The 22638-nt window shown below is 41.2% G+C and overlaps 1 protein-coding gene across 4 annotated transcripts in view; it reads right to left on the minus strand.

Annotated features, from left to right (window-relative positions):
- The window catches only part of pkd1a (polycystic kidney disease 1a), an 87749-nt gene that overhangs the window by 55674 nt on the left and 9437 nt on the right, over positions 1–22638 (minus strand). For 3 of the 4 annotated variants that reach the window (XM_061769597.1, XM_061769596.1, XM_061769599.1), the window contains exons 2-5: positions 7845–7916; positions 7692–7760; positions 2464–2535; positions 982–1145 (exon numbers count right to left, since the gene is read on the minus strand). In XM_061769597.1, the coding sequence (XP_061625581.1) occupies positions 982–1145; positions 2464–2535; positions 7692–7760; positions 7845–7916 (377 nt within the window). The remainder of the gene's footprint in view (positions 1–981; positions 1146–2463; positions 2536–7691; positions 7761–7844; positions 7917–22638) is intronic. The other variant, XM_061769598.1, reaches the window with a different exon arrangement.

Below are 22638 nucleotides of genomic sequence, written 5' to 3' on the forward strand. Positions count from 1 at the left end.
TTGTTTCAGATTCAGTGAAAAAAAAAAGTATAGATCCAGGAGTTTTTTTTTTTTTGCTTAAATCAACACTAAAAGAGTTCAGGATTGACAGGCTTTACATAACAATAGTGATTACCATTCCAGGGGTCTCTTCCTAGACCAAAGCTCTTACATTTTGTGTAGTCCTTCATACTAACATATAATGGTAGAAATGAAAACAAGCTCCTCTGCAAAGGTAATATTTTCTGGATCGTTTGTTGTCTGTGTACTGTAGCTTCTCAGTCATCCAGGTCATGATAATCTCTGGATGTTGAATTGAAAACAACTGGACTGGAAAACTTTACTTGTTAAGGAAGATGCTTCATTTTTAATTTAAAAAAAGCTTCTTCAAGTCTAACTTGAGTCTTGTAGAGAATCCCCAGATTTAAAATTACAGTGAACCGCCTTTTATCATGGGGATACATTTCAGATCCAACTCCAATAGGGTAAAATTTGCATTATCCAGAGACCATATACTGTACATCAGTGTCTGGTGTGAGCTGTGTCCGACAGCAGCTCCCGTGAGAGTGTAGTGATTGTGTTTGACGGTTCTCCCGGCGTTCAAAATATGGCTGAAAAATACATCGGCAATTGTTGCTCTCCTTTTCCCACATGCGAGGGCATTACAGTGCATAAGTATTCTGTAAAACTCCCAAAAATCGATCACTTAAAAAAATCTGCAAACGTGCAAGGTGTGAACTGTGATATAGTGGGGGAATGCTGTAGTTAGTTTGAACTAGTGGGACTAACACCTGGGGAGTAGTCACATTCAACATCCAAGAAGTCCAGTTACCCTCAATTAAACCTCTACAGGTTTTGATTAGAAAAAATTGATCTCAGTAGGTAAATGTGCGAATGAAGTTAAATCCGTCAAAACCGTGACGTTAGGCCTGAAGAGAGAGGAAATTTCCATTGCTTAGCTTTGGAAGTTCTGGATCTTGTATTTGAGTGTTATTGTCATACCGCAGGCGAGCACTCTGACATTTAGCAGAGGTTGGTGGCGGAGCTCAGGAGGTTGGTTACAGAGCATGGCATCAGGCCGGTGAACTCGTACCCCTTTCTCTTGGAGCCAGTTGACCAAGTGGAAGAGCTTACAGTCGCACTCAAAGGGGTTACTGCTTAGGTCACTGCATGAAAAAAGACAATGGGCCTCATTCACGAACTGTGCATGCGCACAAAACTGTCATCATCAATATGTTGGACTTTTTGTTCGTACTCTGCAAACAAATTATAACCTCCTCAGATCATGTATACGCACAAATAATGTAGGATCATCTTCCGAAAAAACGTCAAACACATCTTTTACCCACGATGCAGAACGTATTGGAACTAGAGTCGTTTATAAAAACAATATTAACTTTAACGATAACTTAATCCAGGCATTTGCAAATGAGTTGACTGTCCTAAATAACAATGAAAAGGACATTTCTCACTTTTACCCCTGTTCTGTTCAAGTGCACGTGTCCTCCACTGCAGCTGTCTGCGTACAGTCTGATGTTGTCACTCAACGAGCAGGAAAAGCGATAGGACTGTTTGCTTTTGCTTATTTGTCCAAAGCTTTAGTAATCTTTCTCATCCCTACGATAATCTGATTTATATATTTTTCTGTGATTCTGCATGTTCAAATGTGATGTAAATTGATCGATTGGCACACACACACTGCCACTAGCATAGTTGCTAGTGTTGTACTCCGATTTGCATGTGTCTCATATTTTCTTTCGCTTCTGACGCTAATTTCATGAACTGTATCAACAACAAATGCCTCTTTGCTGTGCTATAGCTATTCCTTACTATGTATTTTAACAACGTATGCAGTGTTTTATCGTTCTCTGTTTTTATAAGTAATAAAAAAAGTGCGTGTACACTTTATGAACATATATTGACAATCGTCGTATTGATAAAAATCTTATTTCACTGAACCAAGTCCGACTGCAACCCACAAGTCAAAATTGGCTGGCTGAATTATCCATTAACCATTATCCATAATTGTGCTTATAACAATGGGGAAAAAAACATCAATACAATATGATGACGATATACTTTTAACAAATATAATGTAATTTAGTTAGCTCATGTTACAAGCTGAGAGGAACAGGAAATTAATACATTCTTCTTCATTCACATGTTCTCTTAGTGCTTGCATGGGTTCTCTCTCTGGCCTCCCCTCACAGTCCCAAAATATGGGGTAAATTGATGACTCTAAATTGCCCAAACGTGTGAATGTTAATGGTTGGCTGTCTCTATGTGTCAGTCCTGCGATTCACTAATAACGTGTTTTTTACAAAGTACTTTTGCAGTGAATAAGTATCTTGCTGAAAAGAAGTCTTGCTGTATTTACAGTTCTAATTAGAAAAACAAAAAAAAAATTCTGTTTGTGTGTGCATTTCTGGGTGAAACACCTGAAATAGAAATCGGGCAGTGTGACACAGAATTGGGGTTACTTACATTTGCGTCAAATTACACAGGTTGTCACATATTCTTTCTTCTATCTTGGTGATTTGGTTGTTGCTCAAATCACTGATGGAAACAAAGGAGACAATAATTGTTTACATCAGGAGTAAAAATATCCTTTTCAATAAGGATGAGTATAAAATAACTAGTATATCGTGCAAGTCTTAGGCCGGGTGACTAATCAGTGATGCAGAAAAAACACGACACTCACACATACAAACGTTGCGACGAGAGACCTGCAACCCCTGGTGTTCTTAATCGGGAAACAACATTTTGAGGTGTAACGTATCCACTACTGTCCTATTTTATAATGAACCACAAAAAATAATAGCGAGACTGTCATGGAAGGAGTGGATTGCCCTGGTCGCTGTAGCTATATTATAATAAAACATAGAGAGGAAAGGAGAGAATGTGAATATTTGAGAGGCTGCGTGCAGTAACCCTCCAATTATTGACTGTACTGTGCATTTGGCGTCAGACTCTCCACACTTTGCTTTTTAGTCAAATGTACTTTTGAAATTATAAATACATTTTGTTATAATAATAAAAAATAAAAAATAAATATATATATATATATATATATATATATATATATATACACACACACACACAAAGTTAGGCGGTAACCGACTGGTTAGCACATCTGCCTCACAGTTCTGAGGACCCAGGTTCAAATCTGGCCTCCCCTGTGTGAAGTTTGCATGTTCTCCCCAAGCCTTAGTGGGTTTTCTCTGGGTACTCTGGTTTCCTCCCACATCCCGAACACAAGCATGGTAGGTTAATTGAAGACTCTAAATTGCCTGTAGGTGTGAATGTGAGTGCAAATGGTTGTTTGTTTGTATGTGCCCTGTGTATTTTAAGGGAATGAATGTTGATAAACTGCGATTGGCTGGCGACCAGTTCAGGGTCTACCCCACCTCTCGCCCAGAGTCAGTTGGGATAGGCTCCAGTATGCCCGCAACCCTAGTGAGGATAAGCGATACAGAAAATGGATGGCATTTTACACTTGAGACTATGCGAGTCCCAGGATGCACATGTCTGGAAACATTGAGTCCCCGCAACTTATCATCACGGAGTACAGATACAGTAATCCTCCGCTATACGACAGTTGTTGATTCGCGGTCCCACCATATTGCAGATTTTTATTTGTACAATATATTTGTGTTATCCATTGCACTTGCTCTCTCTCAATATATTATGTTTCAGCCTGCTATGATAGCAAATTTGTTAGGACGATATATTTTCCCAAAAACTATCACGACAAAAGATAGTATCGTTGATGTTTTTTTCTTTTATGCCACTGATATAATGACATCATAGAGCATAATAATTTAAGTACATCCTTTTTAAGAACCATTAACTTTCAATTCTAAAGAAGATTGAACATTGGCATTGTAATGTAGAACTATAAATAGAATCCATCCATCCATTTTTCCAAAAAACGTTTCCTCAGTAGGGCCACAGCCTATTTTAGCTGACTTTGGGCGAGGGGCAGGGTACACCCTGGACTGGTCGCCAGCCAATCGCAGGGAACATAGAAACAAACAACCATTCCCACTCACATTCACAATTACGGGCAATTTAGAGTCTTCAATTAACCTACCATGCATGTTTTTGGGATGTGGGTGGAAACCAGAGTACCACCGTGCTGTAAATAAATAAAAAATATAAATAAATCAGACTCAGGCTCTGTTCTATAAAACTGCACTTTAACAAATATTAAACTTGGCACATAAGTATAGATTCATTAACCCACTAAAGAGGCCCAAAAAATTTCTTTAAGCCTTCAAAATGTTAATGAATAATTAGAAGAAAAAAAAACCTATGTACTCAAAAGCATTTGGGCTTTGTCACCGTTTTTAAATCAGATGGCATACATTTAAAGATCACTTATTTTTTAGTCTATTTTTATTTATTGTATGAATGTTGTTGTGTTATGTATGGCATAATTTCTGCTGCCTCTTGGTTTTTGAAAAACAGATTGTATCTATCAATAAGCGTCTTACCAAGGATAAATAAATATAAAAATAAATAAGGCCTGCCCTCAGGCCCTGTGACGTGAGACATTTACCTGTCAATCAAACGACGCTGAAAATGAGTTTGCTGAAGTCAACTACTGCCTGAATATTGATAATGTGTGCCGCTGTGGCTATGGTTTATAAACAGTTAACTTTGCCGTGTATGTGTGTTACGTGGGGAACACACACACAACTCAGAGTGCTGACGTTTTAACGATGTCGCCGCGGTCGAGCTCGCTCGCTCGCTCGCAGGGTTTTCCTTTGTCCATCCATCCATTTTCTTTACCGCTTATCCTCAGTAGGGTCGCGGGCCGCTGGAGCCTATCCCAGCTATCTTCGGGCGGAAGGCGGGGTACACCCTGAACCGGTCGGCAGCCAATCGCAGGGCACACAGAAACAAACAACCATTCGCACTCACATTCACACCTACGGGCAATTTAGAGTCTTCAATCAACCTACCATGCATGTTTTTGGGATGTGGGGGGAAACCGGAGTGCCGGAGAAAATCCACGCAGGCACCGGGAGAACATGCAAACTCCACACAGGCGGGGCCGGGGATTGAACCCCAGTACCCAGAACTGTGAGGCAGATGTGCTAACCAGTCGCCCACCGTGCCGGCAGGTGTTACCACAACAATGGAAATTTATTGAGTTCAGAAAAAAACTCTCCATTGTATGGAACCATAACCCCCCCAACTCTGCCTCTGATTGGCTAGCACCAAGACAGGTTTCATACTTTTGATTTGCTGTGTGTGGAAGCTCTTCACCAACACACACACGCGCGCACACACGCACGCACACACATAGGGCAGGTCTTAAACCTTGCGTCAACAGAGGCAGAATGAATATGCTTCATGGGTCCCTGCTAATTTTTGTGCGTCTCAGACGCAGAACGCACATCAAACGAGATCCCTGATATACAGTATACTGTGCATACAGTATTGGGATGGCTTGGTGGTGGTCGGCTGGATCTCACTTAGTACAAGCCAAGGAAATGTAATATTTGTCGTGAAAGCCCACCTGATACGACTTGGCATTTTTGATTGGCTGTTACATCTGCGACATTGCAGCGCAATTCACCTGCAATTCAAACTGCAGCAAAAATAGCCCACAGTCCTCATGAAAAGTGGTTGCGGAACCCCACACACTGCGCAACAATTCACGTTAGGCTATTTTGCTCAATGCGGCAGCCGCAAGCTATGTGGTTTTTGAACCTTTTTTTACAGTAGCTCAACATTATGACATTATAAAAGTAAACAGTAGATCAGATACAGGTGTTAACAATTACTGTTCAATCAGAGGAAGCTTCTTACTTTTGTTTGACTAGTTGACACATTTTTTTTTTTGTTCTGCTTGTATTCTATTAAACAGCAAACTACAAACTACTTTTTACATGATCATTATAAATGTGGCCAGACTGTATGCCTGTAAATTGATGTTATATCACTGAGAATGATCCACCACACAGGTGTCATACTCAAAGTCCTTGGGCTAGCTCCGGCACTTCACATCATATTATGTGGTCCGCTATCAGCAAGGTTTCGCGGGATCTTGCTGAGTGGACGGCTTGGCTAGCAATATGTTTTTGGTACAATGAGAAAATGTGGTAATCAATTTGAAATGGTATCAGGCAAATGTGACAGTACAAGTACAGAAAAAAAAAAGTAAACAGTTCGAACACAAGTCATCATTTAAGCAGCTTCTCCAGTCTCTTCAGATGGAGCCAAAGCATTAACAAATGCAATTTTCAGAGGGGAAAAAATGTCCAGTAGACAACTACAAATCCAGCTGTTGCCCAGGAGTTTCCCTTGATGGGTTACAAGCAGTGGTGTGCAAAGAGGGCGGGGGGCAAGGGCATCCAAACGAGTTACCCCCCTTCCCTTGAAGATTTGTTATTGGGGGTGAGAATATTCTAACTATTAATATTCTTCCCCCGTCAACAATTGGTTCTACACCCCGGGCAGCACCGGAGCTTTGCACGCCACTGGCTACAATCATGAAATAATGACAATTAAATGCCAAAGAGCTCATGCTTATATACTTTTGGACAAAACGGTTTTAATTATGTGCATGTATGTTCTACTAACAACAACTAACTCCATTCTATTAATCCACCAAACATTTATTTCTCTCCTCTTAGCCTTCCTTGCTTGTGCTGCGCACAAGGAGGAGGTTTCCTTTCCACCCTTCAACCCAGCAAGCTACATAATGGGGCCGTTGTTGTGGTGGTTTTGGAAGGAGCTGATGGAAACGACCAGACTCCTCTCTCATCACACACATTCACACAAACATTTTTAAATTGGTGGAAGAAATAAGCTAATGGATGGAAGAAGAGATGGATGGACAGATGGAGGAGGGAAGGGGGTGCAGTTAGCCTGGAGCGGTAAACTGTAATTTAACTTAATCATGGTTTGATTAGTGTGTGTGTGTGTGTGTGTGTGTGTCTAAGGGTGGCTTATTATTAGTGAGCAAATGCTTTCTGTTCCAATACATTCTAAGGCAACAGTTCCCAACCTTTTTTGCAACATGGACCGGTTTCATGTAAAGACATATTTTGACAGACAGGCATAAAATACCATTTTAAAACATTTTATCAAATGTACAATTTACTATTGTGCTGAATGTAGTTGTAGTAATTATTGGGATCCCTGCGCTTGTATCTCTTCCATGAGGTAATCTTTTATCTTTCAAAAAACTTCAAAGGATTGTCTTTTAACGCCCTGTGCTTGTGCTCCATGTGCCGACGCAGTTCTGATGGCTTCATTGCCTCATTGATGAGCCTGTTCCAACATATTACGCAGAGCCTTTTTGGTGCGTGAGACTCAACTAGCGATAAACCGTACCAAAGTAGAACAGCCGATACTGTCGCTTAAAAACAGCTCTCTTTTTCTTAGAAGTTGCAGGCTCTTGTTCTGTCCTATAATTTGGTCTGACGCACAGCTGGATGCCCCTGATTTTCCAAATAAAACTTTGATGAATGAATGTTTCAGGCTCTGATGTTCAAGAAAATATTTTTTATTGATTGATTATTTTTCTATTTTCTTTCTGTTCGCCCCAGAACCAGTCCGCGGCCCGGTGGTTGGGACCCCAGTTCTACAGAGTCCTACCTATCAAACTAATTCAAGCCTCTCTCTCCTGTTGCCCGTTTTCTGCATCTACTCTTCACCTTAACATTGCCTATATGACGGATTGACATCGTACTCACAGGATCGACAAAGGGCCACAGCAGAATACTCCTCTTGGCAGAATAACAATCCTGTTACCTTGGAGATATCTGTACGGTGGAGAGCTATGTGATTAACTGATTGGTGCACAGATGACATGTAATGGACACGAACACATGTTTGTCTGTACTCACAGCTCTCGAAGGCCAGGGAGTCGATTTAGCAGAGTTGTATCAAGGGAGGAGATCTGATTCTTGGAAAGATCTCTGTGGAAGAAGCCAACAAATTCACTATATGGCCCGTCACATACACATACAGTACATACATAGACACATAGATATAAAACAAGTAGACATAATCTACTTTCTATGCAGTACACATGCCCTCTTCAAAATTAGAAGGATTGCAGTGCCTGGAAATGAAAAATCATAAGGCGAGAGAAGGAACTATTGCTCTGTGGAAGACATGGGTCTTGGCTAAGTCTTTCCTTTGAGGCTGGTCCTTGCGCAATGTGGCCAAACCCCTGACTGATGAGGTGCGCAACACTGCTGTGAGCAGCCCCCTCACTCTACATTAAGGCCAGAATTATTCCTACCCTGATTGAATTTCGAGTTTAAAGGTCCCCTTCTATTAAAATATTCTTTTTTTCTAATATTTTATGCATAATGTCAGTCAAAATGAATCTGTGACCTGGTTTAAGTTTGACCTCTATGTGGTTTGTCGATTAAATGCAATAGTCTTTGAACACCAAACTGCTTGCAAACGACTGATGACAGATTTGAAATCGCCATCCTTGTAACGTAGGTTCGTCAGTTAATATTCAAGTTCCTGCCCACTGTGTTCAGCCCCATTTTGTGGAGGATGTCTTCGTAAACATAAACTTTAACACATTGCTACAGGTCTGGGTTTGGAGCGAGCGACGCAACTAGGGTTGGGCATCGTTTGAATTTGAGTGATTCCGGTTCCTTATTTCGATTCCGGTTTCAAACGATTGTTGATTCCAAATCTTTTAGGGGGCTGGGTCAAAATAGTTTGCATGGTTTAAATAAAGACTGTCCAAATTTGAACATCCATTTTCTTAGAGGCCCGCAGCATAGACTAAAATTAACATTTGAATTAACCAGGATCAATATCAAATTTATGAACTAAAAGGCAATGTGTGTGGAACTAACTCAATTGACTTAATATTCATTAATTAATGTTTCAGCTATAAGTTAAATATAGCATTGTTAAAATAGTTATTTGGAACTGTTTTATCACGTCAAATGGTTAATATGTGAAAGTTTTAACTTGACTTCCTGTTTTAAGCTCGTAGCCTCTTATTTTGAAAGGTACGCACCGGAACTCAGCATGTTGGCATGAAAAGTAACTTCACATGACACCGGTGAATTTTGAAAGCGCAAGTAAACCAAGAAGGCAAGAAAAAGAGTAATAAATGGAAGCAAATGCTATAAAGCATTGATTCCTTTACCTACCCACCGATGAAACACAAGCTTTGTCTTTGTGATAATGTGAGACACCGATTATGACCTTTGGTGAGGTTTTAGCTCAATATTAAGCTTTTTTTCTGTCATCGGCTCTTACGCTGCTGTTAAGACTAAAATAAACGCTAAAAACCATCAGTGCAATAGTGCAACCAACCATTTACCTTGTTAGCTGCCTCAATGTTGGCATAGACGTATTTTTTTCACTCACCCAATTTGACCTTACCGAAGTTCCACATGGTGTAGGCTGAGGCTCAAAGTGGGAGGGAGCACGTCAGACTTCTACACATCGCAAAATCTTAATAATAATAATAATCTTATTCCAAGTGCTGCACTGAGGTGACTGGTCATTAATTTTAACAAAGTTAAAACACACTTTTGTTCACCGCCACCGCTGGGCGCAAGCACGCCTTCGTGCGCGTTCTTCTTCGTTGGTTTTCGTCACACTCTTCTTCGGAGTTGGCGGACTGTAGGAATCGAAACTGGGACCCGAAATTTGAAAATTTGCACGATTCCGGGAGAACCGGAATGTTAGTCCCGGTTCCAATCAGTTCTCGATGCCCAACCCTAGACGCAACTAGGCAGTCGCAGTCAAGCCATACAAATACAGTACATAAAAGCATATTTGTTGTGTTTTACAACAATACTTAACTAACGTAATTTCTCGTGTATAATGCACATTTTCCCCAAAAAATATTCATCAGAAGTCGATAGAGAGTATGATACAATAGGGATGAGGGATAAATTTTTTCCACGCATTGTATAAATGTATGCCGGTACCTAGGTGTTGTGAAAAAGGTGTACTTTCATTCCAATATGATATGTAATGTCTTATGGTACATATTTATAGATAATATGGTAAATTTTCCCTGCTCACCAAGGGTGCATTCGGAAATTCAATCTGATGTCCTAACTCTACTCTGCAAGTGCGCGTGTTCCGCACATTCCAACAACATTTTGAGTTCCCAAACGGTCCAAGTGGAGCACAGCAGTGCGGAGTACATTTGCAGTCGTTGCCAAAATGTGCGCGAGAGATGAATACCGCAAGCTGGTTATGTTGAAGTGATTGAATGGGACCCGCCTATTAAAATATCCTCCGCTCTTATTTCACCCATGTCCCCTCCTCTATGGGGTTGTAAGAAGCGGGCAAAGAATCCAAGGCTTGGTGAATTCTGCTTCACGATGATAGTAAGAACCCATATCGAAGGATCCAAATGCAAGGTCGCCATGAACACCACAGGACGCCATGCTATCGCCAAGGACCATTAGAGTAAAGCTGTTTTCCATATTCAAACTGAGGAAGATGTAGAATTCAATCAGTGCGAAGCTTATTTAAATGTCGCATTGCAATGAGAAATTTGGCCGTTTTAACTGCCAGGTGAAGAAGACTACAACAGCTTGAAAAATGACATACTGGACGTTTTGTTTTTTTTAAACCCAAATTATCTTGGAAATCCTTTAAAAGGACAAAGATTATAAAAAATAAAATGAAATAATGTTGATGGAAGGGGAACATTATGTGAAATTCTGTGCGATTAATTGGTATTTTTGGGGTGGAAATGACAAGAAGGTGGCAAAAAGGTTTAAGAAGAATATTAGCCATTTTCATATTTTTTTAAGTTTGAAAATTATTCAGATCCTTCAAGATAACAGGGACTTCTACAATAATCTTGAGCATTCTAACAAACTACACATTTAGCACATTCGATATGCCTGTATTGAATATGAATCATTTTGGACATGGACTTGGAATGGAAAAGAAGACTTATACGTGTTTTTTTTCAAATAATATTTCTTAATTCAATGTATTTTGCATCTTTATCATTTCTAGCTAAAATAAAGCCTGTTCAATGAATATCACTATTTTATTATTACTTTAACCCAACATGTGACATTATGCAGCCAATATCTTATACACTCACCAACATGAGGTGCACCACCACAAAAAATGATGCCTTATATACCCAAATATAATAACCATTATTTTTAAATTATATAATTTACTAGTTAGAGGCATTACTATAACAAAATGTTTATTATTGTGATTGAACTCGGGTTCGGCAACTATCTTCATGAGTGCCCGACGTTCAGCCACTGGCTTTGCGTGTTGTTGAAACCGTTGTTGTTGTTGTCAAAACGCACTTGAGCTTTCAAACATGCAAAAAATATATTTACGGTGTTTATGCTAGTTACACCATAAACTGGTCGCCAGCCCATCGGAGGGCAGATATAAACAAACAACCATTCACATGTGACATTCTCACCTACAGTCAATTTAGAGTCTTCAATTAACCTAAGATACATGTTTTTGGGATGTGAAAGGAAACCGGAGTACACGGAGAAAATCCACACAGCCATGGGGGGAACATGCAAACTCCACACAGAAAGGCCAGATTTGAACCCGGGACCTCAGAACTGTGAGGCAGATGTGCTAACCAGTCACCGCCGTGTCCCCCCACCGTGAAATACTTACAGTAAACTTACTATGAAAGTAATGCAACTAGTAGCCAATTTACTGTAAATTTACAGCTCAAAATGTTACAGTATAGGGTTAAAATAGCTAGCAAGCAAGCTTATAATACTGGAGGAAACAATACAACTTTTATTTCTATGCTGGGCATTGGAGTCTATACGCGTCTTATCTCCTGTGAGCGCGGTTGATCTGTTCAAGGCAGCTCGGAATAACGAGACATGTTTTAGAATTGTTTTAATGGCTGTACGTGTGGGGGTGCAGAGGGAACCGATTTTGAAAGTGGGGGGACATGCACTAGGGCTGCACAATATTGGAAAAAATGACAATGCAGTTTTTTAAAAACCTAATTATGATGTGAAATAATACAGGATCAGTGTTGGGAAAGTTCATTCTCTCTGTGAACTAGTTCAAAAATTCCAAAAATGAACAAGTTGAGTTCATAGTTCATAATTAAAAATGTGGAACTAAGTTCACAGTCCAAAAATGAACTGTGAACTTCCAATATTGTATGTTGCTGACGGGCTATTACTCTCAAAATACTGGCATTTCAGTTCCCCATTGTTCCCACCCATTCAGTCCACACGATTAGCCAGTTGCAGGTTTCATCCTACAATCTCCCCAAAAAATAAGGAAAAATGTGTTGCTTGAATGGTTTTTTTTTTTAATGAGAAATTAAAACAAAACCAGGACTGTAGTCCTTAATGTGCAAACAGAAACGCGCAACACAGTATGACGGCAACGATGGTGAAAGGACATTGATAACTTTGCATTCCCGTAAAGCTCTGACTGACTAACAAATTTCTTATCTACTCTTATTTTATAAAACAAAATAAATTCCATATCATCACAGTGTGTTTAACGAAAGCATTGTGACACAAATAATTTTCGTAGTAATCCATTTTTACAATTATGTATTGTATTACAAAAGAATCAAGGAACATATTCTATCAAATGTACGCAGTGTCCCTGAACGCACCTCGGACACTCACGCAGCTGCAGTGTGCCTGCTTCCAGGAGTTTCATTCTGAAGAGCGAAACAGGAAATGCAGCAGGTGTACATTGTTTCCTGTGTCCTCTTTCATAGTTATCATACAAGAAGATAAGTATACAACACTCTGGACTTCTCCGTGTGTTGTTTGAAGCGTTAAAACCTAGCGTAACATGTGTGCTAATCTTATTAGCATGCCCAAACAGGTCCCTCTGCTGGTCGCTTTTAATATTACAGTTGATTCACTTTATATTACATTACAACAACATCGCAGCGGAACCTGCGATGTGACTATTGCGCACACGTACATCAGAATGACGATGCTCAAACGATATCTCTTGCAGCCCTGACATGTACCCCCTGTCCCTGGCCTTGCCCTCATCTAATACCACTCTCTTCTATTAAAGCCACAAATCCATGCACTCAATATATACACTCCTTTGTCGGTCTGCGTGGAAAACACTTAATGGGTAACTTTGAAGTACCAAATTACAAGAATAAAGTTGTGACGTTAAGAGCAAAGAGTCTCGAGAAAAAAAATCATCAGATGAAAATAAAATTGAAAAAACAGCAATCAGATGTAAATAAAGTCGTAATAGTATGAGCATCAATGTATACCTGAATTTTGATGAGGACTGTCGACGATCATTTTGAGATACACTCAAGTTTGACGAGCATGAAATGAAGTTGTCTATGGGTACTGCCCTCTGAGTGCGCAGTGTTTACAGAGGCAGAGCGAACGAAAGCGTGCCACAAATTTTCCTTTACTTCTTTTCAAAACTAGTTATAAAAATGATAATAACCCAATGGAGGGGCCATTATGCAACATGATGAGGTGATTATTAGGGTTCCCACATGAAACATAATACAGACAAGAAATGTAACTATCTCACATTCTAGCCATATGCCTGATCTGTAAACAAACACAGTGCAGCTCAGCTTCTGGCATCAGCAGATGTCACTGCTAGCCAAATATATATATATAAAAAAAAAAAAAAAAAGGGGGTTGGGGGGGGGGGTGGACTACCACAGTAAAAACAACTTCCAGTGACCTTTAAACAGCCTTTCCCCCAGGAATTTCAGATGAAACCAAAGCAGTAACAAACACCTTTTCTGTATTTGTGTTTTTATAGCATAATCACACTATTTGGACTGTTACTGTTGTACTTGTCTACACCCTTCAGTTCATAAAAAGAAGACAAACTATTGCTGCTGCACTTTCCTAAAAATAAAATATTTAAGTTGTTGATGTTTCAGTTGAAATGTCAATAAATCTGTTCCTTTTACACTAAAACATAACCAATTTGTTTTGTATTTTTTTCCCCTACGTTACACAATTTGAACCAAACAGTGATCTTAAAACCAAGGTACTGTCTGCAGCAAACCGTGATTTTTGGCAAACTGTTATATCAGTAGGCAGTACGATGGGCGACTGGTTAGCAGTTCTGAAGACACTGGTTTAAATCAGGCCTCGCCTGTGTGGAGTTTGCTTGTTCTGAAAATGCCTGCGTGGGTTTTTTTCTGGGTACTCCGGTTTCCTTCCACATTGCAAAAATAAGCATGGTAGGTTAATTGAAGTTAATTTAAATTCCCCGTAGGTGTGTATGTGAGTGTGAATGATTGTTAGTCTACATGTGCCCTGCAATTGGCTGGCAAACAGTTCAGGGTGTACCCCGCCTCTCACCCAGAGTCAGCTGGGATAAGCTCCAGCATGCCCGCGACCCTAATGAGGATAAGCGGTACAGAAAATGGATGGATGAATGAATGTCATTTGTAGGAATTATATATTTATGTGGTTTTACAGTTATAACCTGACCCCTAAATTTTGACATTCTCTGGTCACTCTTTTTTTTTTTCCCTTTTCGCTTCAATCCCAATACCCTGGATGGATAAGAACATCCATCCATCCATCCATTTTCTATACGGGTTATCCTCATGAGGGTCATGGGTGTGCTGGACCCTATCCCAGCTGACTTTGGGCGAGAGGCGGGGCACACCCTGGACTTGTCGCCAGCCAATCACAGGGCACATTCAATATAGACAAACAAGCATTCATACTAACATTCACACCTCAGGACAATTTAATGTCTTCTATTAACCTACCACGCATGTTTTTGAAATGTAGGAGGAAACCGGAGGAACTGGACAACACTCAAGTGAACATAGGGAGAAAATGCGAAACGAAGAACTCTGAAATGTGAGGTGGACGTGCTAACCAATCCGTCACCATGTCACCACAAAAAAAAAATTATAGTAGCTCTATTTGATATTTAATGATGTTGTTGTTATTTAATTATCTGGCTGTGAAATGAACCACTACTCACAAGGAGCTTAATCAGGACTTTGAGAGCTGGTCATCCTTATCTTACATTAGCACTTTTTACAATGATGTCATTTTAGCTGTTAATATTTTACAATCCTAAACAAAAAAATCTGTGCCTTGAGTTACAGTCTTTGCACTTTACCACATTGTACTACACTGTCATTGGACTAACCCGAGCTGGTGTTCTGGTGGTAGATTAATCATGACAAAGGAAGTGAGAGGAGCCAATTGGGAGATCTTTGCCAACATAAACAAGGAGGGCCAATGTGGAACACAGTCGAGTGACTTCAGCTTGTTTGGGGCTTCACAGTAAAGCACGAGCCGCACGTGAGGACGGGGAAAACAAAGGGGAAAAGAATAGATAAAAACAAGGAGTTCCAGTTTGTGAGAGGACAAAGAGTGTGAATGTAACACAAAAGGGTTGCTGTTGGCTTCAAGTTAGATGATTAACTAATAAAGAGAACATTCTGCTTGACATGTTCCACCCTCATTATGTGCACAGTAGACACGATATCACGTCAGGGAGTATAAAAAAAAAAAAAAAAACAACACAAATGAGAGTTTGAGTGTATGGGAACGCACCCCTCGCTCACTCTCTTTCTAGTGTGTGTGTGACGCCCATTCCCAAAAGGAAACATCTGTACATTCCAGACGAGCTCTGTAAGAAAGATGGAGAGCAAGAGAGCCTTCTCCTCTGCTAAAGTCATCAGCAGATAAAACAAGGGAGCGCAAAGACTCTGGATCTACGAGCTGATAGATTGCACATTAGGCTGACACCTCGCCTTATGTAACTCGTTCCACGGCAGGTGTGTGCGTTCAAGTCTGCTCCATATAAGGAACGCTCTCTCACACCTTCTGTTAGTGGACGAGACATGAAGAAGCGAGAGAGTGTGCTTGTCATGACCATATAACATGACCTTCACCATGTCTATTCGCAACAAGCTCCTGTTCCCTCTGCTACCTTCGGACACACGTGGTTTTAATTACACGCGCACACACGGCAAAGGCACACTCAAGCTATAGTGCTGCTCACAAACACCCAAAGCACACATATGGTTCTGTTTTACTAACGGTGTGGCCAATGATCTAACCACTCCTTATATGGCCTGTCTGGTGCCACTTATTCTGAGCGGGTGGATGGGAGCGCTGACACACACACACCCACACACACACGCACACGCACACACACACACACACACACGGGAAAGAATATGAATAGTGGAAAAGATGCGTGTCCACAGAAAGAGAAGAGAATTCTCATGGTTATATTAATGGGAGTTAGATGACAGAGAAAAAATAGAAGAAAGCCACAGTCTTCAATATGTGCAGTAGGTCTGTTAAAAAAAAAAAAATGAGATCAGATTTACTGCATCAGGGTGGCGGAGTGGTCGAAGTCTCAGAAAGTGGAGACCAGTGCTCCACTAACCCTCGAAACACAAACTGCTCTGTGGTCGCTTTCATCCATCCTTCCCTCTACTGCCGCCTCACCCTTTCTTTAGGCCCTCCCTTGTTTTTCCATGCTCCTTCTGCCTCAAAGCATCTAATGACTGTGACATTCAACCATGATGAGGTTGAAAGAGAAGAGTAACCAAGTGTGAATAAGATTCAGAGGATGAGTAATTGTGGAGATGATGAGGGCAAATTCCATAAGGGATGCTTTTTTGGGGGGCGGGTGGGGGGGAGGGAGTTATTGTTTGCGCCCCAGCTATATCTCGTACTTTTAAGCGATCGTTTTTTTTTTTTTTTTTTTTTTAAATGGCTTTTAACAATATACAGTGGTACTTGGACTTAAGAATAATGTAACTTAATAGCATTTCAAATCATTTCAATGGGGAATTTTGATTTGATATACGAATAAACTGAATTAAGATCTTGGTCATGGAACAAATTAAACTTGTAAGTCAAGGTACCACTGTCCAGGCAAGTCTGAATTAAAGTTGCGCTTTTTCATTATAGTATCACGTTGTGCAGCAACATGCCAAGCATCAATAAGGTCTACTGGAAGAAATGCAGCATAACTAAGGCAAGAGGAGGACTGTCACGATAATTACAATAGCAACCTACCATCCATCCATATTCTGAGCCGCTTCTCCTCACAAGGGTCGCGGGCGTGCTGGAGCCTATCCCAGCTGTCATCGGGCAGGAGGCGGGGTACACCCTGAACTGGTTGCCAGCCAATCGCAGGGCACATACAAACAAACAACCATTCGCACTCACAGTCATGCCGACGGGCAATTTAGAGTCTCCAATTAATGCATGTTTTTGGGATGTGGGAGGAAACCGGAGTGCCCGGAGAAAACCCACGCAGGCACGGGGAGAACATGCAAACTCCACACAGGCGGGGCCGGGGATTGAACCCGGGTCCTCAGAACTGTGAGGCTGACGCTCTAACCAGTCGCCCACCGTGCCGCTAGCAACCTACTGTTCGATAAATATATAAATATTTTTTTCCGGACTCGATAAATTCTCTGTTGTGGTGACCCGGTGAGCGGCTCACACAGCAAGCCGATGCGAAGTGGCCTGCTACTAGCTACTACGGCTAGTACGTATTAGCCACTAGCTCCATGCGCCGCACAACAGAGACAGAAACAACAACAAAATTTAACTATTACGTTAGCTAGCCCGCAAACTAATGAGCTAAGGAGGTAACACTCGCTCGACCGGGTAAGGAGGCTCCCATTAGGAGCTGCACGAATATTCATGTAAGCGCCACAACCAAAGCCGGACAGAAGCCATCGCTGGAAGGGGTGACCTCGACAGAATGAATGGGAGAAAGTTTATCTAACACCGTGCAAGACGTCGAGGTAGCCAGGACGCTAAGTAGCCAGCTAGAAAGGTGGCCGCTTGGTCCAAAGCATCAATGATTTAAAGCACTGACAGGCGCAAAACAGACCCAGAATTCTACTGTACCTTTGAACAAGGTACGGTGATGGATCCTGGTTCAAGTGTTGTAAACCAGTCTTAAAAGAAAAGTGTTTCTCGAGGAAGAGGCGACAGCCAAAACGTACGAGCGTAGTCTCTTCAATAGATACTTTTCAAATAATCAAGTTAGATTTTTCATTTGTTAGACTTTTATTTCGGAATAGTACAAGGAGTAACGATTCAATTCTTGATTAATTAGTAATTCATTATTGTCAATACAAATAGTGAATGGGGGAGAGTCAGAGCCCTACCTGAGAGTATTGTTGTATGCTCTGTTGGTATGTTTGCTGCTGCGTGTGTATTAAAATAGCAGTTACTTGAATGTTTATAATTACCGTAACATCAATGCTAATTTCCATTAGCCCATCTATGGCATTTAGCACTACCTGTTATCATTAAGCTAGTGGTCTTTCATTATTATATACTGTATGTGGTTTGGTTGAACACTATGATATTTAAATATACACTGTTGAATTTCCTTTTGTTTTGTGTCAGTTTTGCAGTAAAATTAAACAGAGTAAAAAATAAGCACATAGCATCTTATTTTAAAACAAGTTTGTGTGTGTTTTAAAATGTTTTAAATGTGTTTTACGTGTGTAGGAGGGCTTAAACACCATAAACATTTTTTTTATATGGGCTCTCTATTGCTAATACCCATTGTGTGTGGGTCTGGAATGTAATTCCCCATGATAAACGGGTTCTCTGTTGAAGGTTGCAACATGCTGAGCTAGTGGTTAGCACTTCTGCCTCACAGTTGTGAGTGTGAAAGCGAAATGGATGGATAAAGCAAAGGTGATATTCATTAATAGAAAGCTTAAGATAAGCAAAGATGTAGCGATGAGGATGCCATAGTAACATTTCAAAGAACCATATTTTCCAATCCCATTGCTCTGATGGCATTCATGTACCCCACAGCCCCAAGTGTATTTGCATGGTATCCGGGGAGAGCTATATTATGCTGTGAGCGTTACAGACTTCAGTTTGTTTCTATTTTTGGTATGGCTCTCATTCACACACAATTTCCGAGGGAACGGATTTTGTATTTGATTCTAGAGGACTATCCTCCACGGGGAGGAGTTCGGAGGCCGCTGATTGAAGACGTTTGGTCTAAAACGTCTTAATGTTTAATTCAACAGCCTGGTTGGGTCACAAACACTCTCCACCCCTCACCAGAACATTCTGTCCATTTTTCCAGCTGCTGCTGCCTGCGTTGTCTGGTATCCAGCTGGAACACATAGGGCAGCTGTGTGCAGCGGTTTAACACACTCACTCAAATAAAGCCTCACTCACACACACACACACGCACACACGCACGCACACACGCACGCGCGCGCACACACACACACACACACACACACACACGCACAAAATGACCATGTCATCAATGCATGCAGGAAAAATGAAAAAACTGAACTGCTGTCATGTGCTCATTGGACACCGTTTCTGGTAAATGAAACTGTGTCGGGCCGTCCCACAGTCATAAAGTACAAGATCAGAAAATAATTGCAGGCACACACTGCTTCTGGTGAGAGAGAAAAAACTTTGAACACTCCCGACAACTTTAAACAGCATACAGTAATGAAATGTGGTTCTACCTCCTACTCACTGTCTTGCACTGCAAAAATATATGTTGACTTCGCCTTGTATAGCTAGGTCAACCAATTCCAGACAATTGCATTTTGTTCATCAACACGCAAATTAAAGCTGCACAATTTTTACAAATTGAATCATGATCGCTATTTTGGCTGCCCCAATTAAATGAGCCTGATCGTCTGCCTTTTTTTTTTTACATTTAAAATGGAGGGCACTGCAGCATATGAAAAGTGCTTCATTTGTAGCAGTCCGCATTCCAGTCAGCCAGCAACCAGGGGGAAAACCTATGGTTAGGCTTCATTAAGACCGCACTCGGTGGCCAACTTCAAAATAAAAGCTTAAAATGGCATTGATGTCCAATGTTGTAATATATAAAGCTTTGTTGGCCCTCTCAGCTAATTGGCATTGAGGCGTCATGTCACGGTAAGACTATAACAATAGCTGTAACGGTTGCCTTGACTTCAACTTTTCAGCTGGCCTGACCGCAGTAAAAAAAACCCAGATGTAAATGGAAGGAAATCACAACTGTCCAGTTCTTTGCAGTTTGTTACTGTGCACGAATGACCAATGGTCACGCAGAACAGCGGAGACATATACCCGTCCTTGATAAGTCACTATATTGACAGGATTTTTTAACGAAAAGTCGGTGCTTAAAGCCTAATGTTATTACTTTTTATGCATTGACTTTATTTGCTTCCATTAAGTGACAATTAGCGATTGCACTATGTAATGGCATATTCATTCTGTTAGCCCTTGGTAAAGTAGAATTTTGTAAGGTACATTTGTTTTTTATCGTTTATTCTTACTTAAATAATCATTTTGCGCTGAAAACTGTTACATATTACGTGTTGTAAATTAGTGCAATAAAAATGAAGCTTTTTCCCTAACAAGGAATAATCATGATTAATAGTCATGAACATTAACAGTGCGCTTAAATAAAGGAAAACAAACATTTAAAGATTCATTAAAAATGGACTGCACATAAAATTGTACCTAAACAAATGTTTGAAAGAGATACAAAGACTAAACATAAATGCTTTACTTCAAAGTGAAATACAACTGAAATAAATACTGCTACTAAAACAATTTACTGTACTGCATTTTATTTAAAAAAAAAAAAAAAAAGGCCCCTACCATGACTATTAGAAGTAGTCAAACATGTTTCTTTTGCCAAATGCACTTGTGTTTTTAATAGGCAAATGTGTCACTGATGGTGTAGTGGTCCACTGTGCTGACTTCAATGTAGGCAGCACAGTTCAGAATCAGAATCATCTTTATTTCACCAAGTATATCAAAAACACACAAGGAATTTGTCGCCAGTAGTTGGAGCCGCTCTAGTATGACAACAGACAATTGACAGAGAATACTTTTGGGACATAAAGACAAAAACAGTCACTGAGCAATAAAAGGTTGCTAGAAATCTGGAATTTGTTTTTTGGACAATTGTGCAAAAAGATGCAGAGTTCTCTAGCAATGAGAGCAGTTTGGATGACAAATAGAGCAATAGTCCGGTGCAATGACCATTGTGCAAAGGGCGCAGAGACTTCAAGAAATGTATGCAGTTTCAAGTGACTAGTAGTGCGATAATCTGGGACGTCGATTGTGCAAATGTTGCAGATACGACTCAGTCGATTGCGCAAATGGTGCAGATGCTACTCAGGAACATGAGTGGCCAGTATTGGTCAACAACAGATATGCAAATAGTCCAGCGTGGCGAGACTACTACAGTGAGTGCACGAGTAATATATAAATTGGCCCGACAGAAATGTGACAGCAAACTCAAGACAAAAAAAATAATAATTGGCAGCAATGTTGCAATGGAATTGCAACTTAACTGTTTAAGAAGTTAATGGAAAGAGGGAAGAAGCTGTTGGAATGTCTGCTACTTTTAGTTTGAATTGTTTGGAAGCGCCTACCTGAGGGAAGGCACTGGGAGAGTTGGTGACCAGGATGTGGAGGGTCCAAGAGGATTTTGCATGCTCTTGTCTTAGTTCTGGCACCATGCAAGTTCTCAAGCTGTGGGTAGGGGGGTACCAACAAGCTTACCAGCAGTTTTGATTGTCCGTTGCAGTCGGAGTGTGTCCTTTTATTTAGCAGGACCAAACCAGACTGTGATGGAAGAACACAGGACTGATTCGATGACCACTGTGTAGAACTGCCTTAACAGCTCCTGTGGCAGGCCATGCTTCCTCAGAAGCGGTAGGAAATACATCCTCTGCTGGGCCTTTTTGAGGATGGAGTTGATGTTGAACCCCCACTTCAGGTCCTGAGAGACTGTAATTCCCAGGAACGTGAAGGTTTTGACGGTTGACACAAGGCAGTTGGACAGCGTGAGGGGCAGCTGTAGCGAAGGATGCCTCGAGGTTGTGTCGACCGCACCACAGGCCGATGACTGTGGTGTCATATGCAAATTTCAGGAGTTTGACAGCCGGGTGCGTTGAGGTCCAGTCGTTTGTGTCGAGAGAGAAGAGCGGCGGAGAGAGGACACAACCTTGGGGGGCTCCGGTGCTGGTGGTGCGTGGAGATGAGGTGGTGTCCCCCAGCTTCACCTGCTGTGTCCTGCCTGTCAGGAAGCTGTAAATCCACTGGCAGATGGCAGGCGAGATGCTGAGCAGGAGAAGCTTGGAGGAGTTCAGGGATGATTGTGTTGAACGCAAAGCTGAAGTCCACCAACAGGATCCTCGCATAGGTCCTCGCGCCGTCGAGGTGTTCTATGATGACGGGCAGTCCCATGTTGACTGCATCATCTGCAGACCTGTTTGCTCGGTAGGCAAACTGCAGGGGGACCTGAGACGCTCTTGAGATGGTCCAGCATGAGCCGTTCAAAGGACTTTATGACCACAGATGTCAAGGCGACAGGCCTATAGTCATTCAGACCTGAGATTGCAGGTTTCCTGGGGACTGAGATGACGGTGGAGCGTTTGAAACAGGATGGTACTTCGCATAGTTCCAGAGATCTATTGAAGATCTGTGTGAAGACTGGAGCGAGCTGGTCCGCACAGACTTTGAGGCACGATGGGGACAGAAGGTCTGGGCCTGCCGCTTTGTTTATATTTTGTTGTTGTGCGTCTTGCATCCTGTTCGTGGTGGGATTGGGGTCGTTGGTGCGGCATGGTGGCTGTGGGGTGTGAAAGTGTCCTTTTCAAATCTGCGATAGAAGGTGTTCAAGTTGTCGGCTAGTCTACTATTGTTCTCAGATTGGGGG

Source organism: Phyllopteryx taeniolatus, chromosome 4, assembly GCF_024500385.1.
Source record: "Phyllopteryx taeniolatus isolate TA_2022b chromosome 4, UOR_Ptae_1.2, whole genome shotgun sequence".
Lineage (NCBI taxonomy): Eukaryota > Metazoa > Chordata > Actinopteri > Syngnathiformes > Syngnathidae > Phyllopteryx > Phyllopteryx taeniolatus.